This window comes from Rhamphochromis sp. 'chilingali' (assembly GCF_963969265.1).
Source record: "Rhamphochromis sp. 'chilingali' genome assembly, chromosome: 4".
In the NCBI taxonomy this organism is placed as follows: domain Eukaryota; kingdom Metazoa; phylum Chordata; class Actinopteri; order Cichliformes; family Cichlidae; genus Rhamphochromis; species Rhamphochromis sp. 'chilingali'.
In genome coordinates this window covers 30840431-30865715 of record NC_137948.1, presented here as the reverse complement: position 1 = coordinate 30865715, position 25285 = coordinate 30840431, and the positions used below count along the sequence as shown (strand labels likewise).

The window sequence follows — 25285 nt, the reverse complement described above, 5'->3', positions numbered from 1 at the left end:
GTGTCTGCAGGGGGACCAATAGATTGGGTTATAACAGTTGAGCGGATATTGAAATGTTTTATCTGCGCGCAGCTGAAGAGCAGAGGAGGCGCGACGCGGCGACTTCTTTGACGCCGAGACAGTCGTCACAAACACACGCGCGCGCGCGCGCAATGACACCGGCATCCAGGAACAAACACGCGCGCGCGGCTTCGCTTTAGAGAGATGGCACCAGGTGATGCCATAAACGACGGATGATGCTGTGCGCCATACCCCCTCTCGCGCTTTCGTTTCTTTTTTTCTGCCTGGGAGAGGACGCACGAGGGAAAGGGAACGACCCGGAGAGGGAGAAAACACGACCAGGACAGACAAGGAAGCGACATGTCAGTTTTAACGAGCTGTGAAGTTGGAGTCGCTCTTTTTTTCTTAGGGGGGTAGACATGGCGAAATTTCCCTAGCACGCTCCTTCTTAACTCCCCACATATCTTTTTTTTTTTTTTTTCGTTTTTTTATAATGGGAAGATGAAGTCACCCAAGTCTGCACCCCCTCACCACTGCCTCCTCTACCCCTTATATGTTTAATTAACTAGGCTGATGTGTAAGTACCTTCAGCTAGCGGAGCGTGGGCGGCCGGGCTGCTGCGGGGTAAAGACACTGTCGGGAGAATATTTCCTTCTTCCTCTCCGCCCGGACGGCTCGGTCGGCTGCCGAGCGTCACCTCGGTCGTGCGGCGCGGAAAGCTACAAAAATAACTCGACCCGTTTGAACTTGTTCCGAATTGTTTAGGGCGGCTTGGAGTGCGGTGCTCGTCGGAGAGCGCGTGAGGGGAGCAGCAGCAGTTGGAGGAGAAGAGGGGGGAGAGAGGGAGGGCAAGTGAGAAAAGATAGGGAGAGAGAGAGAGTGTGTGAATATATATGTATGTGTGTGTGTTTTGATGTTATTTGTGACGGAATCCCCCCCTTCAGTCTCCAAGAATCCGCGAGCGGCGCAAGGAGGAGGAGGACAGGAGAGGAGGAGGAGGAGGAGGCGCGCGGACCTGTCCACGAGCCCTCACTGCGGAACGCGCGGGGCTGCCGCTGGAGATCCCAAACCAACGGTTATTTTGGATTCTAGAGTCTAACTGATCCCCGCGCGCCAGGGGGCTTTTTCCCCCACCCCGTCTCTCCCGTTGAATGGACGGCGTTTGACATCTAAACCGAGAGGAATACTACCTATCTACGGGTGGGAGAGGTGGCGGTGGAGGGGGGAAGTCTTCAGAACCAGACAGGTGGATTTATCCGTGTGGTTTCGTTTTTTGGGGAAGGGAAATTGAATGGAGGAGAAATTGATGGATTAATCTGACGGAGAGTCGTATGCGATTCCCACTCCTGCCGAGGGCACCCGAATGGAGTAACAGGCTGCAATGTCATCTCCACCTGGCCGCCTGGTGAGATGTGTCACGGGAATGGGGTGAGCGTAATTAGTGTTTTCTTTTTTATTTTATTTTTTTTTAGGTTGGGTCAAAACTAACTCTGTCACCAAAGACGCGGAAAATGAGCGGCATTTGTCGGGATCCGGTGGTTTTAATATCTGCCGCACTCTAGCTCTCCTTAAAGTGGAACAGCGGCGGGGTGGTGTGTGCCTGGTTCGGGTTCCTCCGCGCTCTTACGCTTGTCCGAGTCCTCGTCACACAACCTGCTGCATGCCCTACATAAACGAAGCCCGGCACCGGAGAGAGGAGCGTGAGGGGAATATTCGCCAAAGAGCCACAGGCTGTTTTTACTCCGTCGTCCCCCCCGCTCTCTCTCTCTGAAACACACATACAAGCACACGCGCGCGCACGGAGGGAGAGAGCACTAATTCGTCCTTTTCACCGTAGCCTACACCTATGATATGAACTTGTGTTTTCGTCACGGCGAGCTTTTCCCTCCAATAATCCCCCAATAGAGAGACGCAGGCACGCGCGCACTTCTGCTCCGACTCACACAAACATATAACCACGCACGCGCGCGGAAACAAAAAACACGCAGACAGCTAGCTGGTATTTGATGCTGTTCAAACTGTTAAAATGCTAATGAGGTGCGAGAAGTAAAACGACATTGGTTAAAACTGTTTATAGCTCACATAAGCACCTGCCTGTACGCTCGCGCCTATTTATAGAAAAGCGACAAAGTCATCAAGTCCTGGGAGCTTGCGGCGCAGTGTTAAAATCTGGTATCTTTTCGTTTCTTTCTTTTTTATTTTCAGATCAAGTTTGAACACTTTTCCTCTGGTTTCACCGACGCCGTGAGAAGGAACCAAAATGCCAGTAAACGGACAGGTCACGGTGGCTGCCCGCACGGGCCCTCGCACCACGGCAGCACAAGTCAACATTCATCGCACGGACTCCGCAGAAGAAGGCGCAAAACCTCCGCGAACACAACCCCGCAGCAGCCGCGCTTTGTGACACCGAAGGTAAGGACAGCTGCGTTCAAGGAGAGAGCGACGCTCTTCTTTTAGACGGAGCGCCGAGCGACGCTAAGCGGCGCTGTTGCATCACATTATCCCCCGGCTGCTGATGAGAAGCCATGTAATGAATTCATATCTCAAATTACAGTTTTCAGGCTTTGAATGCAGTCACGTTGTAGAAACACATTTTCTTCCGTTTTCCTCCTGCTTGGCGTGCCAAGTCTGACACACAAAGTGTCTTCTCCTCTTCTCAGGGACACTGAGGCCTTCACACGAACGCGCACGCACGCTCATGGACATGCACACACATAAACACACACAGATGTTACACTGGAGGGGGTAAATATAAGAAAATAGGAGTGTGACGTGACAGGATGACAGGATGTATAGCCCTGAATGGCCATAAATCTTCATCATGAATGATCCCCATCGTTCCTGTTGGCAAACGGATGCCCTCAATTTTGACTACTTAATATTATGTATGAATGAATGCACATTTATCATAATCATTTAGAGCAAATTATCATCCGTGCTGCGCCAGACTCATTGTGGTGTTGTAGAGAACTGAGAAGAGAGACTGATGTTGTGCTCAGCAGTAGCCTATTTTCCTGAATAGTGGGATGACACAAAAGGAGATCAACTCTGTAGGGCATAAACGCAATAGAGTGGGGAGCAGAGAATGTCGAGTGCTGTTGCTACCTTCATTAATATAAATATCTCGTGCAAAGCAGCAATGAATTCTGGGTGTGATGTCACAGCACCTTTTAAAAAAGCTCAACAGTATTTTATAACAGGCCTACTTTTCTATTCACTTTCTGTCTTGTTGTTATCACTCCAGAGAGAATTTCCTGCTCAGTTGGGCCTTGTATTTTCATCGCTTTGCAGTCTGCTATTAACCAACTACTGAGACAAAGCTAAACAGGAAAGACCTTTAAAAATCTCTGTGATGTGATGCATACCATATTCTGAGTCCCATTTGGGCTCCGGGATGACATAGTGTTGACGTGATGTGTCGAGATGCATCTGACTGAGCTGTGCACTGAACCGGCTCCATTGTTGGACAAGCAGGTAAAGTACATCAGAACTCATTGCGCCTAAGCTTCTTGTCAGCGCTGTCAGAAGTGAGGCCCTGTTGTTTTGGATTTCCGCAGTTAAATCGATTTTAATTTCTCGTTTTTTAATGTGCCAGTGCCAACATGTTGTTGTGCTGCCTGTAACAAGGCAGGCCCCTTGGGGATTATTTTGGTGGCACCTAAGTGGAACTGGCTTTCTCTCCCCATGGCTCTGCTGAAGCCCAAATGTACTACATTTACACAGGGATTCGGAGAGGTTTCTTGCATCAGAGGGGCTGCAGGAGGTGTGCCTTCACACTGCTCTGTGTCAACCAGGGCTCTGTGTTTTGGTTTTTAATATTGTGCGAGACATTTTTAGAGTCAGAGCCCAAATTTAGCCAAAAATCTACATATGCCTGCAAGTGTGGGAAAGGTTCAGGGAGCGATCATGCAGAAGTCTTTCTTTTCATGAAAGATACATAGAGGTTTTGTTTGTTTTTTTTACCTCTGTTGAACTGTGAGATATACTGAAATGATCCAAAACTATGCAATTATTATTGTGCATTTACTGTGATGTGGTCATACCACCAGAATGGCTTTGTGTGAAGATTGACTCTTTGATTATAACACTGACTGAACTGTACAAATATTGCTTTGGTGCCTCTCAGGTACTAGATACTGTGTTTTTATTTTTAAGTTTTTACTCATATGGTCTCTTTTTCCTGCAGTTTAGTGGATTTTAGGTAGGAGTGCTCACACAAGACTGCAACCTTGAGCATTATGAGAAAAATTACAAAGATACTTACAAAAAAAAAACAAAAACAAAGGAGAAGAAAAGCCAGGGAAACTTGTGGGTGGAATTATTTACCTTCCTGCCCTGTGTTGTAGCTGTATTTGTCCAGAAGTAGGTATGACATATCCCGTGATAGGAGCTACAGCAAATAATCCTCTTATGTGCACACTGTTTTTGTTTGGAGGTCCCTATCTAAGTTGACAAACTGTGGGTTTAAGGTTTTCGATGTCGGAATTCTGCCTACGACATTAACAGCCAAGCCACGTGCAGCCACCGAGCCTCTGGCGTGGCCTTTTAGCTGTTATCTGCTGAGTGAGTGCTTTCTTCAAAGTCAATTAAACCTGCTGCTGGGCCTGCACTTTGTTACTTCGGATATTCTCGTCGCAAGAAAACATCCACGGTCGAAATTTGGTTACACGCGACCCGGCGGCGGACAGTTTGAACCCATTTTCTTGTTCACCCCTAGAATAACGAAAAAGCCAGTGCCTTTTTGTAAATACAATGGCAGTTCAGATTCGTCTTACACCGAGGGCTGAGAGGATGAAAATTAGTGTTTTCATTTTCCTTTTCTTAGCCATTTCCAGTAAAAGGGACAGAGTGACATATGATAATGAGTATTTTGACCCCTGCTGATCTTCTGTACATTGATGTGTGATAGTGCAGTCTCAGATGCAAGTTAATAACCCAAACGCCTCTTACAAACGTGCACTGTTTAATCATTTAATCAAAACACAGCTGGTACTCTCATTTAAAGAGTTAGTGAGCCATGTGTGATATTAAGTAGGGTTTGACTAATACAGGTTTTTGAACCGATCATTTTTAAATCAAGCTGACAGTAGATGCCATTTCGTAGAACCACTGCGTGCCTTAACACACTTTTCTGGTGTGTGAGAGTCCCTGCTTTAACATGATAGGCCCAAAAGTTGCTAGTGGTGATAAATTTATCGCCTAACCTAAATTTTTCTAAATGTTATATGAATTAATAACTAAGAATAAGAGACATGACTGCATCATTGTTGCGGTTACCAGTATTGCGAGTCGAAGCTGTAGCCCTACAGTTTAGATTCTAACTGAACCTGGTGGCAGTTTGACCTGCCTATGTGCCTGTGCCTAATGGTTATAGCTGGTGCACGACATCTCTAGTGAATTTTTAATGGTTTTAAAGTGTTTCCATCTGCTTCAGATTTCAGATAAGTCTTATCCAGTTTCAGCACAGTCTTTCAGAACTTTATGGATAGGATTTAAGTAAATCGGATTGGAATAAATCTTAAAATTGGCGTTTTCGTTTGTTTGTTTGTTTTTTAACCTGATAAATCATATTCTCATTGCTCAGGCGAGGATTTGGATTTGAGAATGAAAAACCCACCTTTAATCAATCTCAAAACTTGTATCTGTGTTTTTCATGACTCAAAGGCAGATAGTTGTGGTGCTGGAAATCGAGATAATCTTCATCCTGCTTGAGAGGTGCTTTCGGGGTGGATTTAGAGACGTGACAAGCATAATAGGGCTGTAACCAAGAAATTGCCATCTATACATCTTGAGAAGAATTAGCATTTCATGATTCTATTTTCATCAGCAAACCTGTCAAAACAGTTTCATCCCAAATGTCTCTGTTGCAGATGGAGGGACCAGCTGGATAGTCCATCAAATGGCCTTTCAATTCCTTTATTTTTTTCTATAGATGTCTTCATGTAGACTGCTATACTGCATTAACATTTCAGTAATACAATTAGAAATCATAAAAGTAATTTTATTTTTCATTATGGTTTAACGACACCATCCATGCTGCCGTATTCACTTTACCTTATAACAGCGGTTCATGCCATTTTCACTTTGTCCATACAAATAGTTTTAGCTGAAAAGCAATCTGTTATTATTAACATTTTATATTGAGCTTGTAGTGAGATAAGGAGGGGTGGGATGTTAAGTAATTTATAACTTTTATTGACCTGTATTGACAGGGCTGCAGGAATGTCAATACATCTCAGCAGTTTATCACTGAGCGAAACATAACAGTCATACTCTCCCAGTAAAAAGTGAAGGGAGTCCAATTCTGGGGAGAGACTCAACAGAACAGTTTTTAATAGGTAAAAAAATGTCTTAATAGAACGGCTCTGCCAGGCCCCTTATCAATCTGAGGCGAATCTTGGTTGTCATTGCTGGCCACCATCTCCAAGCAGCCCAATGCCAAAGACTCTATATAAAAGATGGATGTAACATCTGGGTCTGAAAAGGGAAGACAGTGTTGAAGGGCTTTAAGGGGGTCGACTCTTTTGATTGCAAAAAGAAGTTTGTGAAAAAAAAGACCTTCCCATTTATCTATGACCTCAGTAAACTCTTTCCCTGATAAATTTATGATGTCATTTAGTGATGTGTTGTTCACAAATGACTCTAAGAGCCGATTGTAGCGCACGAAAAGAGCCGACTCCGTTGGGCAGAGCCAAGTCTTCAGCCCTTCCTGCTCAGGGCTGAGCATGTGGCCAATCACATGCAAGGACAGACAAGAATCACACTATTGTGTGAATATCATGTAGTGGGACAGGTCAGGTACACAGAGAGACAGGAAGCTGGATTTAAATCCAAGTGCATCAGGACAAATTGAAGAAACAAGTGAAAACTGTTGTGTTTGCGTCTCTGTCAGATTCACTCGCTCACGACTTCACCCAAAGACAGGACTTTACTAACCAATGAGGGATGGCAATGGCTATGCGCATCTTTTATATACAGTCTTTGTTCAAGGACCTGAAACTGGCTGATAAGTAAAACGTATTGTTAAAGCAGCGTTAATTTTGGGAGACGGGGGTGTACTTGCCCATAGCATAAATTTCTGCAAAAACAATATTAATAAATTAGCACCTTCCAATGTTATAGTGGACATGTTAGCAAACAATTGCTTATTAAGAAATCCAGCAGGCATGGATCAACATAAACGTTCATGTTGAGAGGTGCCTCCAGCTACTTAATGAAGTAAGAATGCTCCCTTTTTAATGACTGTTTTCAATTACACTAACTCCCTAGCGAAACACACTGTATATGGCACTAGTTAGAGTCACTACCGCGAGGCTGAGAGCACTTACTGGATTTATCTGATGTTTTTACTGAAAAAAACAAACATCAAACTGCCTGTTCTCGCTGGAAATCTAGTTGATGAGTGGAGAGACCTTCCCAAAACACGGATGGGTAAAAACAAAAATAAAACATAAAAGTCATATTGCCAAGAGGATCTGCTGCAGTGTAGTGCAGGAGGATCAATACCTATAATTTTATTATATCCATAATTATTATAAAACTACTGATTGGGGTTACTGTGAATTGACAATGTTCCTTCAAAATAGTTAATCCTCAATACTGATAGCAGGCTTTTTTCTGAAAATATATATTTAAATAAATGGATGTGGACAGATTGCTCCCCTTTGATGTCAGTATTAATCTTTCAATTGAAAGCTTAAGGCTTTCAAGATGGTGGAAGTTTCATTTTGGATTGTAACCTCCCCCTTATGTGCCTATTTGAATGCTGTGCTTTAGAATTAGCTTGATTAGTATTAGGCACAACATGTGGCTCTGAGAAGAATCCAGATTCCTAGGAGGCCGGGTTGTTACCTTAAATGATGCCTCTTACACTTTGTCACTGAAGGTTTTTTTTTCCTAGGCTGAGAAAGAGGCTTAGGAGGTGCCTAAGTGCGGCCAGCCTGGCTCTGTCATTTCGGCCAACTTAACACCCAAAACCCATATTCCAATTTTATGCTTTTACAGACACCAGATTTTGGTTGAGACTGATATAACACTGTCCTAGTTAAGACATTCTTTAGCTTTTTAAATCCAATTTGATTCAGTTTTTCATGGCTACGAGGACCAGATCATTCACATAAAGGTATCAGCATTACGTCATCACTTTTTTTGTCTCTAACACAGATTGGTGTGTAGCTGAAGTCTCTCTAATTCCATGAAATGTAGTTCCTGCTCTCACAGTTTCATGCCTTACATATGTTATGGCACAATTAGCTCAATGTGTGACTGAGATGATTAAGACATTTTTACAATGAATCAGACATTATTAAACCAGAGGAGATAACACATGCACAGTAGGGCTTTCTTTAGACAATGGTATTATGGAGCCACACACACTTTTTTTTTTTTACTGCAGCACCGTCTTTCTATTGGCAAAAGGCAATGTATAAAAAAATAGTAAATGTAATTCTCTAGAAAACCCAGCAGCTACAGCTACAAAAAGGAAAGGCTGGCGCTGTGTGCACAGCACTAACTGTGCCAATGATGTTAAGTCCATAAGGAATTTTATCAATCAGCTTTAGCCCAAGTAACATGGCTTTATTTTCTTCCCCATATTATTTCTTCCTTACTTCAGTAAATATAATTAGAGTTAAACACACACACACACACACACACACACACACACACACACACACACACACACACACACACACACACACACACACACACACACACACACACACACATCACTGAGGGTTTTCTTTTAAGGCTTGTTTCATGCGTACACAAGAAATAAGCTTCTAAAAAGATTCGAGAATTGCAGCCCACAAATGTTTCGTTTTGTTTCTGAGCACGTGCTTAACTTTCTTTACCAGACAGTTTGGTGAGGTGACTTTAGCTGAAATGAAACCCTCGTTCCGTGTGTATCAAACAAAAAAAGCCTGTGTGGCACTTCTGAGCACCACCTGTTTTGCTAGCTTAACAAGGTTTGTCCTCAGACTCAGAGTGACCCTGGATAGAGGGCAACTCAACACAGCTGTAAACCTACGACTTTTATACTTTATACTGGGAGCATTTGGGCACAGTAAAAACCTAATAACTATCTCGTTTGGCTGCTGCCTGCTGTCCAATCCAGCGTGTGTTGAAGCGAGCTGACTGGAACGTCAAAGGCAGCTTGTTCAGCAGTTGTTTGATCATTTGTTATTAAAGACTTTTGAAAGGGATTTGAATTGCTCTTTTATTATAACTTCTTATCATGTCTGTGTTTGTAATTTTCCTGTCGTTTGGGCTGAAACACAAGAAAACACATCGGCTGCTGTCATGTGATGCAGATGCTTCATCAAATATGGTTGTTTGAGCTGTAGACTGGCAGTTTTTTGGAATGAATTTTTCACAGCGGACCTGTATGAGGTTTCTCTTAAAACAATTTTGGATCCTTTACAGCAAATCAAATCTATAATGATAGTAACATTTAAGTACTGGTGATTAAAATGTGGGTACATCTGTCGGAAGTACAACAGAGAGTTAACACAAATAAGACTGAGCATCTTCATGAACAAATGAAGCTTACTTGGTGCCATACAGTCGGTTCCCCAGCCCAGCAGAAAATTACAATCTGATGATGGAAATGGGCCACCAGTACAAACTGACATAACAAGAATTTAACACTATCAGAGTAGAACTTGAAAGAATATCAGATTCAAAACTCAAAAGACGTTTAGGAACATTATCTAAACTATTTTATAGAATATGTGGACACCAATGGAGGAATCCCAGCTAGAAGATGTGCCTGGTATGAAAATATGGGGGAATTTCAATTCAATTCAATTCAATTTTATTTATATAGCGGCAAATCACAACAAAAGTCGCCTCAAGGCGCTTAATAGATACAGAGAAAAACCCAAGAATCATATGACCCCCTATGAGCAAGCACTTTGGCGACAGTGGGAAGGAAAAACTCCCTTTTAACAGGAAGAAACCTCCAGCAGAACCAGGCTCAGGGAGGGACGGCCATCTGCTGCGACCGGTTGGGGTGAGAGAAGGAAGACAGGATAAAGACATGCTGTGGAAGAGAGACAGAGGTTAATAACAGATATGATTCAAAGCAGAGAGGTCTATTAATACATAGTGAGTGAGAAAGGTGACTGGAAAGGAAAAACTCAATGCATCATGGGAATCCCTCGGCAGTCTACGTCTATTGCAGCATAACTAAGGGAGGATTCAGGGTCACCTGGTCCAACCCTAACTATATGCTTTAGCAAAAAGGAAAGTTTTAAGCCTAATCTTAAAAGTAGAGATAGTGTCTGTCTCCAGAATCCAAACTGGAAGCTGGTTCCACAGAAGAGGGGCCTGAAAACTGAAGGCTCTCCCTCCCATTCTACTTTTAAATACTCTAGGAACAACAAGTAGGCCTGCAGAGCGAGAGCGAAGTGCTCTAATAGGGTGATATGGTACTACAAGGTCATTAAGATAAGATGGGGCCTGATTATTTAAGACCTTGTATGTGAGGAGCAGGATTTTGAATTAAATTCTGGATTTAACAGGAAGCCAATGAAGGGAAGCCAAAACAGGAGAAATATGCTCTCTCTTTCTAGTCCCTGTCAGCACTCTTGCTGCAGCATTTTGGATCAGCTGAAGGCTTTTCAGTGAGTGTTTTGGACATCCTGATAATAAAGAATTACAGTAGTCCAGCCTGGGAGTAATAAATGCATGAACTAGTTTTTCAGCGTCACTCTGAGACAGGATATTTCTAATTTTAGAGATGTTGCACAAATGGAAGAAAGCAGTCTTACATATTTGTTTAATATGTGCGTCCAAGGTTCCTCACAGCGTTGCTGGAGGCCAAGGTAATGCCATCCAGAGTAAGAATCTGGTTAGATACCATATTTCTAAGCTTTTCAGGGCCGAGTAAAATAACCTCAGTTTTATCTGAATTAAGAAGCAGAAAGTTAGCGGCCATCCAGGTCTTTATGTCTTTAAGACATTCCTGCAGTTTAACTAATTGGTGTGTGTTATCTGGCTTCATGGACAGATAGAGCTGGGTGTCATCTGCATAGCAGTGAAAATGTATGCTATGTCTTCTAATGATGCTGCCTAAGGGAAGCATGTATAATGTAAACAGAATTGGTCCTAGCACTGAACCCTGTGGAACTCCATAATTAACCTCAGTGTGTGAAGAGGACTCTCCATTTACATGCACAAATTGGAGTCTATTAGATAGATATGATACAAACCACTGCAGTGCAGTACCTGTAATACCTACAGCATGTTCTAATCGCTCTAATAGGATATTATGGTCAACAGTATCGAACGCTGTAGGCTAGAGCTCGCCCATTACCAACACTGGTACAGTTTCTTCACTTCAAGGAAAGGGGAAAATGGTTCCATTACAGGAAATTTCATGACCTCAGGTTAAAATAGTCCGTGCTTTATCCATCCATGGTGATGATGGCAATCCCTGACTTTTCCATTACCTTGAAGAAACGGTCTTTTTTTCTTTTTGAATTTTTACTATAATCTCCACAATGAAATGCACAATACCCTTCTCTCACAGTGTAATCAGAGTATCTGATTTTGAAGTTTCTTTGAATGAAAAATGTTGTGTATGTCTGTTTTTTTCCTCTTATGTTTTGTTTTAGGATCCATTAAGTTAAATTTAGTTAACCGTTTGATCTGCTGACATGAACAGTCTGTTACTGTGCCTGCTTTATCTTATTCCTCGTCATTGCTGAGCTTTTTCCCTGTTCTATCTTGTATACAGTGTAGCGTCACTACAGCATACATTTTTTAGATCTGGAGTTTTCAAACTGTAAATTCTAGCCTCAAGTAAATGAGTCAGCCTGCTGATCTGGATTATTGACTTTCTAGGACTGCTGAAAAGAAAATGTGAACAATCTGTACTCAAGTCTGCTCGTCTTGTCTTTGTGCTATTTTTAGTTTATGCACTTCAGGGGGCTGGAGGCTGGCATATGTCACCTCTAGACTGATGTCGTCACATTTTTTATGATACATTTTATTTAAAACAAACCTAACGCATTACTAAATGTATATTGCCCATGACTGACTTTCCGCCTGTCTATTTGATAAAAATGCATTTGACTGCATAAATGTAACTTAATCTTAGACTTACTGAAATCATAATCTTCCATGTCTTCCAACATAATGTTCCAATTTTCCATGTTGTTTACAGATTAATAATTCAGACATGCTTTTTGATCGTTTTCAGTGACCACTCTATTCTCTTCTGTGTTTGGAATATTAAAATCCAACATCTTCCAATATGCATGAGGCAGAGTTAAAAATATGAATCTTGATATTTTAGTTGCTGAAATTATGGCAATAGACTGGAATAAGTCTGAAGATGCAAGGAAATTGCTGATAATCATGATTTCTGGTGAGTTAAAAGTGCAATATTCTTTCAGAGACACCAGCAGATTTCCCTAACATGTGTTATATGTAGTTATATTTCTTACTAAGATAATATGAAAATGCAGTTTAAAAGTAATGTTGTTTTATTGTCACAAAAAGTTGTGGAAAACCTGTTTATGCTCCAATCAGCACACTTGGGTCTGTTTGTGCTGCTCCAATCAGGTACTGCCAACAGGGTAACAAGTTGCAGAGTGCCCGCTGGTGGACCAACTGTGCAATATCAACACATAATGTGTTTGAAGGGTGTTTCTCCCTCTCGTTTTTTCATGCATCAGCTGTTAAACACTGATATATCAGCAGATGGCTAATATTAATCAGGCCTTAATCCTTATCCATTGGCCTGTCATTAGCCCTAGTTTTCAATTACTATTTTTCTTTTTTGTGATTAATCTTTTTTTTCTACAAATAAGGACTATATTAATTGGACTGTGGTGTAATTTTCTGTGACTTGCTGTGCAGTTAACTGTAAAAACAAACCTTTGGAGAAGTAAGTGCTTTCAACAATATCAGCATTTTATTTTTGCATTAATTAGCAGGTTTCTGTGAGTGTGGATGCACTTTTATAGCTATGTTAGCTAGCACAAATGAATAGTTTGGTTCATCCAAATATGTCTCCAAAACACCAAAATAGTAATGGTTAATATTCCAAGCCACTTGAGGTTTCGAAGCACCCTAAATGAGTCAATCGAGAAACATGGGATCATGTCATGGTGGATGCATCCATCGTTTATAAATACAGTTTGTATTTATTAAAACCTCCTTTTAGTTCAGTCATCATATGTACTTAACTGTGTGACTAGGACTTTGGTGGAACTGAACTGATTGTTCTTTTAGTACTTCAGAATTTCAGTTTTTGACTTTAAACTGACTGGATATCACTTGTGGCTGATCTGTTAGGTAGTTCGGTTTGTATGGTGGAGAGCCCTCCTGTGTATGACCTTGCTGATTTTGCTGTTAGTTATTTTTGTGTTATTAGACTGTTTAATTAATTAGCATCATTATTTATGCATGTAATTTTTGTTTTTGTTATTGTTTAAATTATTTTTAATTTTTAATAAGTTTTGCGTCTGAGGACCCTGTTTAAAAAATTACATGGTGCATCTCAAAGGGGTTTTTCCTCTAATTAAATTTTGAAATAAAACCTCAGTGCAGGAAAAACCTGTTTATTTACTCAAGAAAAAACATTTATGGTTCAGTTATCACATTAAGATTCTTTAACTGGGGTTTTTGTGATGATTTTTTACTCAGTTTAGCACAAAAATACTGGCAATTGCTGTAGTCACATCACTTAAAGTGGTTTTAAATCTGCGCGTTATTATGTTAAAGTAAGACAGATTTTCTTGGACTCAACACAGAGGGGTGGATCTTTCAGTTTCTGCAGCATAGAGACACTATATTAAGCATTAAGGGAATTGACAATCATGAACAGTTGCTGAGAAAGGTGTCACATGGAATTATTTATCTATAACATTATTGTTTCTTTGGCACAGCTAAAAGAGGGAAAATTTAGGAGATCTTTCAAATTTTTGGACCAATATTCTGTCATTACCTTTTCACCTGTTTGATTTTGGAGGCAGAAGAAAAAGACTCACTTCTAAAAGAATCCTGAATAAAAATATGGATACCAGGAACTGAGTGTGTATGACAAATGTTTTGCCACGACCTCCAGTCACACAGTGGACTTTCAGACATGCCCTCTTTTACATGTGAACATATCAGAGCTGTATTTGAATGACTATGAGAACTAGCTGCGTCTGATCTCTTAACTTTGACATATCAGAGGCCTGAACTGCATGCCATCGTGTTAACTGATAGGCAGACAAAATGTCAACTATACGTGGCTCCGGTATTTAATCAGCTCTGCTTCTAATTTGCAGTATGATTAAAAAAATCCTCTGTGATGCATTTTTGTAATTCCCAATCCAGGAGTGGGGGCAGCTGCTGCACAAACATATTGACTCTGCTGTCAGTGACAACAGCAAAGAAAGTCTGGTAAACTTCATTAGGTGCTGACAGTGCGCGTTATCAGTGCACCAAATCTTTTGCTCATATGGCAAAACATAACACACCCAGCATGATTGTCTCTCTCTCTCTCCGTCTCCCTCTCATGGGAATGTCCAATATACCAGCAGTCGTGTTATGGAGACAGTAAGCCAAAACAAAGTAGGCAAGTACATTTACCTACCTATCTTTCCTGTGATGATGATTTGCGAATTGCATCTGCCATGCATCAGGTCAGCTATATGAGTGGCCAATAAATGTTCCTATCTGGGCCGTTGATTGTCTTTTTTTTTTTTTTTTTTTAGAAGAAGGGCAGGAAAACCGCCATCTTTAGCATGTCACGTTCTTGCAGAGCGCCCGGTCTCCTCCTCCTTATAAAATGTCTCTGCCAGAAAACAGCAACATTAAAAGGACGTGAGGAGTATAAAAGTGACCTGAATGACAGAAAACTGTCACATTATCAGAGCGATGAAAGCGGCAGGATTACGTATCTCATGTCTGAATAGGGCATATGTCCCTCCAGAGATCAGAGCGATGATATGTCACGGTCTGGCTGGCAGACCGTGGGGATGTGGGGAAGGAGGACCCAGGCGCGGAGCTCAAAGTTCAAGCAGTGTGTTTATTTACAGAGTGGAACAAAAACAACAATAAATCCCCGTGTTCTCCCAGACTCCCGTGTCGTGTCTCTGCGTGAATAGTTCGTGTCTCTGTGCTCTCCGCTCCCGTGTCAGCACCCCCCGGTGCTCGCTGCTCTTCGTGCCTTCCACGCTCCTCCTGCGGGAAACAATAGACGCAGCCGTCAGGACACAAATAACCGCGGGCATACACTTACACACATTAACTCAATTCAATGGGACGACTAACGTGGAGTCTCAAGCAATGATCCCGCGTCGGTGGGAGCTCCAAGACTCTCCTAAGTAGCTCCCCCGACGAGCCCTGATCAGCGGCAGGTGTGTGGCTTCGGGTGTGGCCAGTCCTTCCGCAGGGCCACACCCCTCAGGCCTGCAGGTGGCTGAGCTCCATCCTCCAAGCATCCCCGCAGACATAAACACACACACTCACATCTACAATCATGGAGGAGAGCAGCAGCAATACCAAAATACATATAATAATAATAATAATAATAATAATAATAATAATATAATACATAACTGCTCAGGGATCCTGGGTCGCCCAGTCCCAGGACCCTGACATGATACCTCACCATGCAAATGGAGCTGGAGTTCAAATCTTTTGATGGCGTGAATAGAAGTAAATTCTCAAAGTATCAATGGACACCCAGGGGGCATACCTACGGTGTTATGCACAGATATTTGCACTTTCATCAGAAAACTATTAAAAAAAACCTAATTTCCCATGTCGGGGAGGACCTGTTTGTACTTGTTTCTGTCAAGAAAAGAAATGCTTTCAAAATTTAGGCTCTTTTATCTATTATTGATTTGCTTAAAGTCATCCATGGTGTTATGTATTCTCATGTAGTCAGCTGTTGCTTTGTGTTTTTTCGCCTCAGTCAGAGGCCTCTCTTCTCTCCAATTTGTACAAACATGGCACCTAAGAGACTTCCTGGAGCACCAACTCTGTTTTTATTGATTCTGCTGTTGATTCTTTTGTGTTATTCAAGCCGTGTGGAGGGCAGTGCAGCTCTGAAAGTCCTGCACAAAAATAATTATTGCTTTAATTATGTAACTGTAAAACAAACAATAAATCTGCAAAGGGGGAGGGGGGTGATTGCTTTTTAATAAAAACCACACTTTGATTTAAGCAGTTAGCGTAATTTAATGCTAACAACCCAGTGGAGCAGTTTTTCAAAAGTCCACTTCTTACCTTGAAGATACAAACACGCTGATTTGATAAATATGTGAGCAAAAGCATTACCAGCAATTGGTTTCCCAATCCAAAACACATTTGCATACTAATACATGCCCATAAAATATAACATGGTAATCAAATGTCTGGGAGTATGACACTGCCCGATTGATTCTGCCCTCCTGATGATGTGGTGTATTAAAAAGAAATGGTCAGTGGAGCAGCTGAGATGCATCTTGGTAAATGCGATGAAGTTTTTAAGGCATCATCAAATAAAATGATGCTGTTACTTTCCTGAAAATCTTGGAGATGCTGTCATTTTTACCAGCTTTCCCCATGAATAGGACCTTGATCACTCCATGATATAGTGTGTCACGTCCAGTCAGTTTTCATTCCTTTTTTCCTCCCTCAACATGATCTTGTTGAGAACTCTGCCAGGCAGCAGGATGCACAGGCCAAAAATATTCCCAATACAGCCACAGATCATCCAAAATATATTACGCCAGGTATAATGCTCCCTTCTGCGCCGGCGACAGGTGCTGTCTCAGCCAGACAGTGCATCTGGTGATGTGGGAATATTTGAAGCCTCTGTCGCCTTCTGCCAAGTGTAGTTTTTAACAGCAATGAGCAGCACATCAAAAACCATATGCTGACCAGGCTCCCGTGCTCAAACACGCATGATCAGGGATTGATTTCATGTCGGAGTCTGTCATCAAATGTATTATTTCACATCACAATATTTCAGATGCCGAATGTGTAAGGTTGCAGGTTTCAGCTGTCCATCGCATTCAAACACACACTAGATCTTCTCTATGTATAAAACAGAAGTGCGTACATCACTCTGCAATATCACTTCATTGCCCAATGACTCAAAATTGTGTCACCTTACATAATTACATTACTCCTGAGGTTTGCTTGGTTATTTGCTCTTATGTAAGAGCTTTGATTGGCTATGATTAAAAAACAGTCTCCAAAGTATAATTTCACAACAAAGATTAAGTCTTTTGTTTTTTCAGTACGTTCTGTGTCCTTAATGATGGATTTAATCCTTATGTTTGTAATTTTCTAATATCTGCTCGTTCCTTTAAGGCGCCTTATGTATTCAGACTCACCCTTGGTCAGGTCATAGCTTTTCCAACTGTTGGTCTTAAAGAAACCTCCTGTGTGGTTTTGGCAACGTGGGTTTGATCACTAACGCTGGAAAATTCCTTACCTGCCAGACTTCTGGAGACTGCACTCATAAAGCCCGTTAAAATCACACTCCAGCCTCTGTGCTTCTCTGTAGGCACTAAGAATTCAGTTTGGTAGTCCCGATTAGGTTCACGTCAAACGTGTGGGACTCCACATCAGCAAAATTAATTTATCTTTGTCATATCTGATCAAAGAATGCATTCATCAGATGTCTCTTCGTGTTCTTAAGCAAAATTTAATCTTGGAGTTTGTTGCCAAAGAGTAAGCTAGAGTTTGAGTTTTTTTCCTTGGATGCATCCATAGATGTTGACATTATGCAGCGTCCTTCGCGCTGTCTGAGCTGCCACAAACTGATTTCCAGTGCCAAATCTGAAGCACGTTCCCATCTGTTTTCAGAGCTTGTGCAAGTATTACAGTGTTTATGGTGACATTTTGGGAAAACGGCCACTACTGCTCTGATTAGAAGTACTGTGGCTTCTTCGGCACAGTTCGCTCCAGAAGTTTTCGAACAGTGAGAACAGTTGAGATGTGAACCTGCCCAGAAAAAATGTCCTTGGACAGATGAAACCAAGACCAGAATGATGAAAAGAGAAAACCACAGAGAAGGAAACAAACAGCTCATGATCCAAAGCATAATGCATCATCTGTCAAACATGGTGGAAGTAATGTTAGGGCATTGCCATGTATGGATGTCAGGTTAACAAGCAGCTACTGAAGGTGTGCAGCAGTAAAGGCCGAGCAAAGCATCTCAAGGGAGGAAACATATTTTTGCACAAACCATTGAGGGGAAACACTGGACCTACGAGAAGTCAGAAAACAACTAAGCGTAACATTCAGCCAGTAAAATACATTTTTCTTTTTAGAAATGTAAATTAAAAAATGCAATGTGATCGTAAGGTTTCTGTTTTTGTAAAACATTTGAAAATGAATTGATAACAAAAATAATTATATTTTAGCATTAAAAATATTGTTTTGATTCAGTTTCTGTTAAGCACTGTATTTGATATTGAGGAACTAAGAACTGGATCAGGTTCATATTGATAAGATTACTATCATGATTTTTAAAGAGAAGTGATTCTGACCTGGAGCTTTTAAAATTTGCAGCACATTTAGACCATGATGAGTGTCTCTGACGGGGGCATGGAAGTGAAAAGTACAAGCTGCCTGGATCATTTTTCATCGTTTTGTAGCGATAAACAAAACCTTTGATTTTTAAATGCCGTTACAGCACATACGCACACCTGCCAAGTTAGTCCCAAATTATCCCCAAATCAAATAACTGGAAAAACTATTGGAGAGTGCACGTTCTGCCAAGGTCAATGCTCTCAAGTTTGGAAATTCAGGAATAGGGAGTCAGATTCATACCACAAGGTAGGGATTTCTACCTTTACCAAGGCCCTACCTGTACACTAAGTTTATTTACATTGACCCTGTTAGGTTATGATTAATCTTGCAAAAATACTTCTACAACGGTACTGATTACACACGTGTCTCGGCTCTGTCATTCGTCCACAGATAATCACTAAACAACGTTCTACATGCATGAATCTGCTCTGCTGAAATCAGTCACTTTCTCAACTTTGTACAGAGTAATGTTCTTTAGACATTACGGCATTCTGCGGATTAATAAATGTCTTTGCTTTCATCAATAATGGATCGTGTAAGAGATTGGCGCACTTGTCATGCATGAAAACGAGAGCACGTTCGTTTTTTGGTTAAAAATTAAAGCGTGAATTTATTCCATCATTACATCAGATTGTCTAACAAGGCAATGATTGTCTACAACTGTCCTGTGTCATTTTAATGTTTCAGGTCCTTTTCAATAATTGATATCTAGAAAAAATCTCATTGTATATTCATAAGAGCGGGCCAGTCCCAGCTCAGCACGCTGCGCAGTGTTCTTGTAACCCTGCTGTTCTTACAATTTTGGGTCAGACACACTTTTTACATGACCATTTTAATTAATTAACTTTGACTGGCAGCTGCTTCAGACATATGCAAAGAATTCTGACATGTAAACTAATTAGTTCTGGAACTAAAAAAAACAAACCAAAACAATCACAGTCAGACTTCATGCATCCCAAATACAGAATCCTAGATGAGAGTTAATGTTACCTTATAATAAGTCCTCTCTCCATCTCTCAGACAGCATCGAGCCTCAAAGACTACATTTCTGCACCTTGGCACACTTTCATAATAACTTTATTTTCCCTTTCTTTCCTCCCTCATCTTGTCTCACCTTTTGCCTTTTAGTCTCCTCCATAGGGGCTGCGTCTTTCTTACCTGTCTCTTTCTTGACACGGTGCTGCACAGAAACACAAATGCCCTCAAAGTCAAACTCACACAGCATATAGTCATAGCCACAAACACAGTAACAAAGAGAACAAGTGCAGGCCCCTTATGAATTAGACAGAATGTCCTTTTTGGTGTTTGGCATTGTGCTTGTTTTTTCATATTTATCAGCAATGAAATATAAATGACAGAAGTCATGCAGAGTTAACATATACCACATATATCCGCACATACAACAGTGACATAAAAAAAGAGGACTAAAAGAATTGGCTGAAAGTCTGCACCTCTAACAGATGAGCACACATTTCTCAGAGTTACTGAAATTTTGATGTGGGATAAGGCTGTTGGGCTGTTAAAAGACTGCGTCTAGAGGGGAGCAGGCAGCAGGCAGCCGTTTTTATCGAGGACAAGCAGGAAGGCACTTGGAACTCGTGTCAATGTTAAACAAATAAAAGTGTGATATTTCAAACAAGCTCTTTCCACCATATTCTGCCATCAAATCAAGACAGCAAACATTTTTGTTTTGCAATTTAGTGTCTGGTGGGTGGATAATGATACACGCCGTACTTTAGCAAACGCACGACAACCCCTGGAAAAATGAACCGCGGCAATCGAAGGTCAGGAGAATCACATCGAAATGTGTAATTTGAAAGCAAAGATGTATTAAGATTATTCACAGGTGATGCACTGCACCTGTGGAAATGTGAAGCCGTGTCATCTAAGTGTTGTGCTGTGCACTTAAATGTGTTATTTTTGTTCTGGGATGATTTTGATTTAATTCAGTAATTTTTAGTTTAATTTGTTTTCCTGACCATTTTCTCTGAGATTTATAAAATGTAAGATTGTAAAATATGAAATTTCTCTATGAATAAATGACTGTGTGATTTTACTGACAGCTTTACTTTAGATCGGGTGTCAAACATACAGCCCTACAAGTCAGAACCATCTCACCAAAGGGTCCAATGCAGCCCACTCAATGACTTTGGAAAACCTGAATATTTTAAATAAGAGAGCATAAATTGTGGACCTTTTATTGTAATTTCAGCAGTTTTTACAGTCTTCTTGCTGACAAAGACATAACACTGAGACTGCCTTAGTAAAAATGACAGCTTTTTAAAAAAGATAAACTTAGTTTAAATTAGATAACAAAAACATGCCTTTTTCACCATGTACAATAGAATATTTGTAAAATTCTGTGAATTCACAGGTAAATTGTGTTGTTTAATTACAGGATAAAGTCCTGTTTTTCTTTATTTCTAACAGTATAAACCCGATTAGCCCGATTTCATACAGCAGCATTTCTTTATAATATGGAAAAAATAAGACCAGCATCATGCTTACAATTACACTGTTAACCCCTCAGCCATAAGGAGCTGATGGGGCATTGTTGTCATTCTTTGTCAGGCTGCCAAGAGGGGGGTGTGAACAACTGACAATTAACTTGAGAAAAACTCACTCAGGATTTTCAACTGGATACCAAAGGAATCTCAGTGTCCTTGACCTTAAGATCAAGGTCAGAGATCAAGTGTTTTTAAAAATAATGTAATCACATAGGATTATCTTATACCATAGCTGCATCTGCTAGGAAGGTGATGGGTAGCTGTGGCAGCCAAATAAATTTTTAATTCAGACATCTCAGGGACTGAATCTGTAGTTAAACTTTGTAACACTGAAAGTTGGAGCTCTTTTTTTATGCATGTTATTAAGCAATAGCTGTAATGGTCCAGCCTACTTAAGATGAAATTGGAGTACATGCAGTCTATGAAGTTAAATGAGATTTTCCCCCCTGCTTCAGATGTTTCTGTTCTTCAAACACGACCATGTGAAAGGAGTCTGATTGCGCTCATTCATTCTTCAACTCAAAGAACCTGAGCTATCGACAGCCATACTCAGTTACAAAATCAAGAAGGCGTTTCATTATAGATAATAATGTCTGACCCTAAGTTAGACATTCTGTGGTGAGTGACAGAAGATACTTGGATTAAATGTACAGGTTCCCCTTGAATGTGGACTTGGTCTTTTGGGGGGCTTTTTAGTCTTTATTGAGGTTGAACAGTGTAGAGAAGACAGGAAAGCAGGGAAAACATGAACGTAGATTTGAAACCAAACCTCTGTAATAGCCTAAAAGCATGTGGGTCAACCTGGTGCACTATATCCGTGCTTGTGGATTTGATGTTTGACTTTTCTATGATGTTAATTTAAAAAAGGAACAAGAAGAATTTTCAGTTCCTCTTAACCAATAATGTCAGAAACCCTTCCATGCTGCTTTAACTGCAAAATAAGAACCTTCATTAAGATGGACACAGCTATACTACACGGACAAAAGCACTGGGACACCTACACATTACACTAACAGGAGCTGCTCAGCCATGGAAAAACATGCCATGAAGCTCCCGGGACACACAGTGATTGCGCTGATGTTAACACCAGAGAAGGCTTGGAGGTCTGCAGATATTTATTCAGCAGAGCGTTGGTGACTTTTTCATACTTTTTATGGACTTTAACTTTATGCAATCTGCCACTTTGTGGTCTGTGCTGCTGTGGATCCTTCCACTTTGCAATATAACCAGTTATAGTTAGTCGTGGAAAATCTAGGAGGGAAGAAATTTCACAGACTAGCACACCTGAATTCAGTGGGCTGTTTGGAGCTACACACCCATGAAGTTTTGCACTTCATTGTGTTGACAGTGTCTGTGCACATACAAACAGACACAATGACTTGACACCTGCCGAACTCCTGAAACCTGCTCTCATGGTAGCATCTGCTGATTTGTGTCTGTAAAAACATTTTGCACAGAATATACACACATACAAACATACGTACAAAAAAATTAAAACAAGACCAGCCACACCACATTAACACTGCATTCAAATTTATTAGGACGCACTATCTAGTCTCCTCATATGTTGAAGTAATTGTAAAATTGGCTGGGTGCACTTACAAGTACTATAAGGACTGTTTTTAATTGAAAATGACATGCTCAGTCCCCCGATGAAAGCCCAAGAAGCTGAGAGCTGCCAACATGCCTCGGAGCATTCAGTGACGCTGACTGGTTTGTTTTGTGCTGCTTGAAGTTTGCATTTTAAGGTCTTTGTAAGAGCCCAGAGCATTGATTAACAGCTCTATTGAAAATCTGCACAATGTTCGACTGCTTCTTCCTTTCTGTTTTCACAAAAGATGCAGCATGTGGATGTGTGGACCACTTAGAGTTGTTTGGCTTATAATTACTCTTGAAATGCATTAACTGATTCCACGTTTTAAAGCAAACGACCCACCACTAGAAGCACCAGCCCGTCAGTGTCATTTCCAGTTGACAAACTGATATGCTGATTCACCATGTCCGCATGCTGACTTTCAGTTCTTGGAGGCGCATTGATCTCACCCACCTGTTATTTATCTTGCTTGCTCTTTGAGGATAAACGGGCTGAAATGCATCATCTCCTTTTTGGTGCAGCTTGACCTCAGCGCTTTTCCTCCAACTGGCAGAATCAGCTAATCATTCTGCACAAAATCATCCTTTAATAAATGACCGAACAAATCTGAGAGGTGGGCAGAGATTCAAAAGGTCTGGAAGCAGGCTAAGCTGCACCTCATTACTAGGTTATTGTCGAGGATGCAGCCCAAGTAATTAAAAGGCAAACTACTGATTCTCCTCCTGTCTGATCCTGATCTCCACAATATAGGTTTGCTCCTGTTACCCGACGGATTCTTGTTCCATTTAACTCATTCAGTAATATCTGCAGATTTTCTCTTTATGTTGGCCATCTGTTTCCCTTTGTTTGCAGTCTTTATGTTAAGCTAAAGCAACTAGCCGCTGGCTGTAGGTTCTTACTTATCTGCTTCTTTGTGTCTGAAATGAATGGAGAGATTTAATTGGTTGCCAACAGATGGGGTAAAACCTACATAAAGGAAAGGCATAGCTGCAAAGTATCAAATACTTTTGATGTATATTATCACAATTAAAATGACATATCTGATGTAGATAATTCCAGCATCACCATTAAGCGCTCAGTGCCATGAATGTCAGCTGCAAGTGCTGTATTTCTAGTGACTTTTGTAAAATATCACTTTTATCAGCTAAAATTGATTTAAATGCTAAATGACAGACGGATGAATGTTAAGCTGTCAGTCTCATTTTTCATACCCATTAAATGTAGTGTGTAGTGTTTGAGAGTGTGTGTGTCTAAGTGTGTGTGTGTGTGTGTGTGTGTGTGTGTGTGTGTGTGTGTGTGTGTGTGTGCCTAGTTTCAATATTTACTCGCCTTGCTATAAATTTCATTCAAAAAACACTTTCTCTCTTTAAGCATTCAGGTTTCTCACGATACTTGAACCTGAAAACAAGCAGATTATGGGCAAATACTGCAGTCTTACGGTGCTAAATTCAGCTGTCTGTCTACAAATTGTCTCTTAGGAGTCCTTAACAAATCAGAAACATGCACACGCATTGATTTATTTACTGTCTGTGCAGCAGTGAAAAAAAGAAGAAACATCCATTGAACGATATTCACCCCTTCCAGCCATTTCCTTTCTGTAAATCTGACATTGATACCTAATGATAGTGCTTGCCACTTGTTTACCTGCATTAGACCAACTCCACACCACGTCTGACATGTTTACAGCAGCCAGCGTGCCCGAGATGTTGGGTGACTTCGTGCAGTTCTGCTCCCATCAGTCACACATTAGCGTCTCTGCCTTGCCGAGGTCTGTGTAAACATCACAGGCTACAGTCGCTCTGTGTCCAAACTCAATAATCTATATTAGGGTGACAGTGCACTGGCTCAGTTAAAAGACAAGACTGTAAATGACTCAAGACATTTGCTGATTCACACTGATTCAAACTTACTTCTGAAAGGTAGAATTTAATGCATATATATATATGTATGTATATATACTACACCCAGCACGCCCCTGCGGGCGGTTTATCCTTCAAGCTCAGGTCCTCTACCAGAGGCCTGGGAGCTTGAGGGTCCTGCGCAGTATCTTAGCTGTTCCCAGGACTGCGCTCTTCTGGACAGAGATCTCCGATGTTGTTCCGGGGATCTGCTGGAGCCACTCGCCTAGCTTGGGAGTCACCGCACCTAGTGCTCCGATTACCACGGGGACCACCGTTACCTTCACCCTCCACATCTTCTCGAGCTCTTCTCTGAGCCCTTGGTATTTCTCCAGCTTCTCGTGTTCCTTCTTCCTGATATTGCTGTCATTCGGAACCGCTACATCGATCACTACGGCCGTCTTCTTCTGTTTGTCTACCACCACTATGTCCGGTTGGTTAGCCACCACCATTTTGTCCGTCTGTATCTGGAAGTCCCACAGGATCTTAGCTCGGTCATTCTCCACCACCCTTGGGGGCATCTCCCATTTTGACCTCGGGACTTCCAGGTTGTACTCGGCACAGATGTTCCTGTACACTATGCCGGCCACTTGGTTATGGCGTTCCATGTATGCCTTGCCTGCTAGCATCTTGCACCCTGCTGTTATGTGCTGGATTGTCTCTGGGGCATCTTTACACAGCCTGCACCTGGGGTCTTGCCTGGTGTGATAGACCCCAGCCTCTATGGATCTTGTACTCAGAGCTTGTTCTTGTGC

General features: G+C 41.4%; 1 protein-coding gene across 1 annotated transcript in view; it reads left to right on the top strand.

The window, feature by feature from the left end:
- Positions 1-1282: 1282 nt before the first annotated feature.
- grin2ab (glutamate receptor, ionotropic, N-methyl D-aspartate 2A, b) overlaps positions 1283-25285 on the top strand; it is a 131885-nt gene continuing 107882 nt past the window's right edge. The window contains exons 1-2 of the mRNA XM_080879312.1: positions 1283-1428; positions 2206-2412. Coding sequence (XP_080735438.1) covers positions 1411-1428; positions 2206-2412 — 225 coding nt within the window. The 5' untranslated portion in view covers positions 1283-1410. The remainder of the gene's footprint in view (positions 1429-2205; positions 2413-25285) is intronic.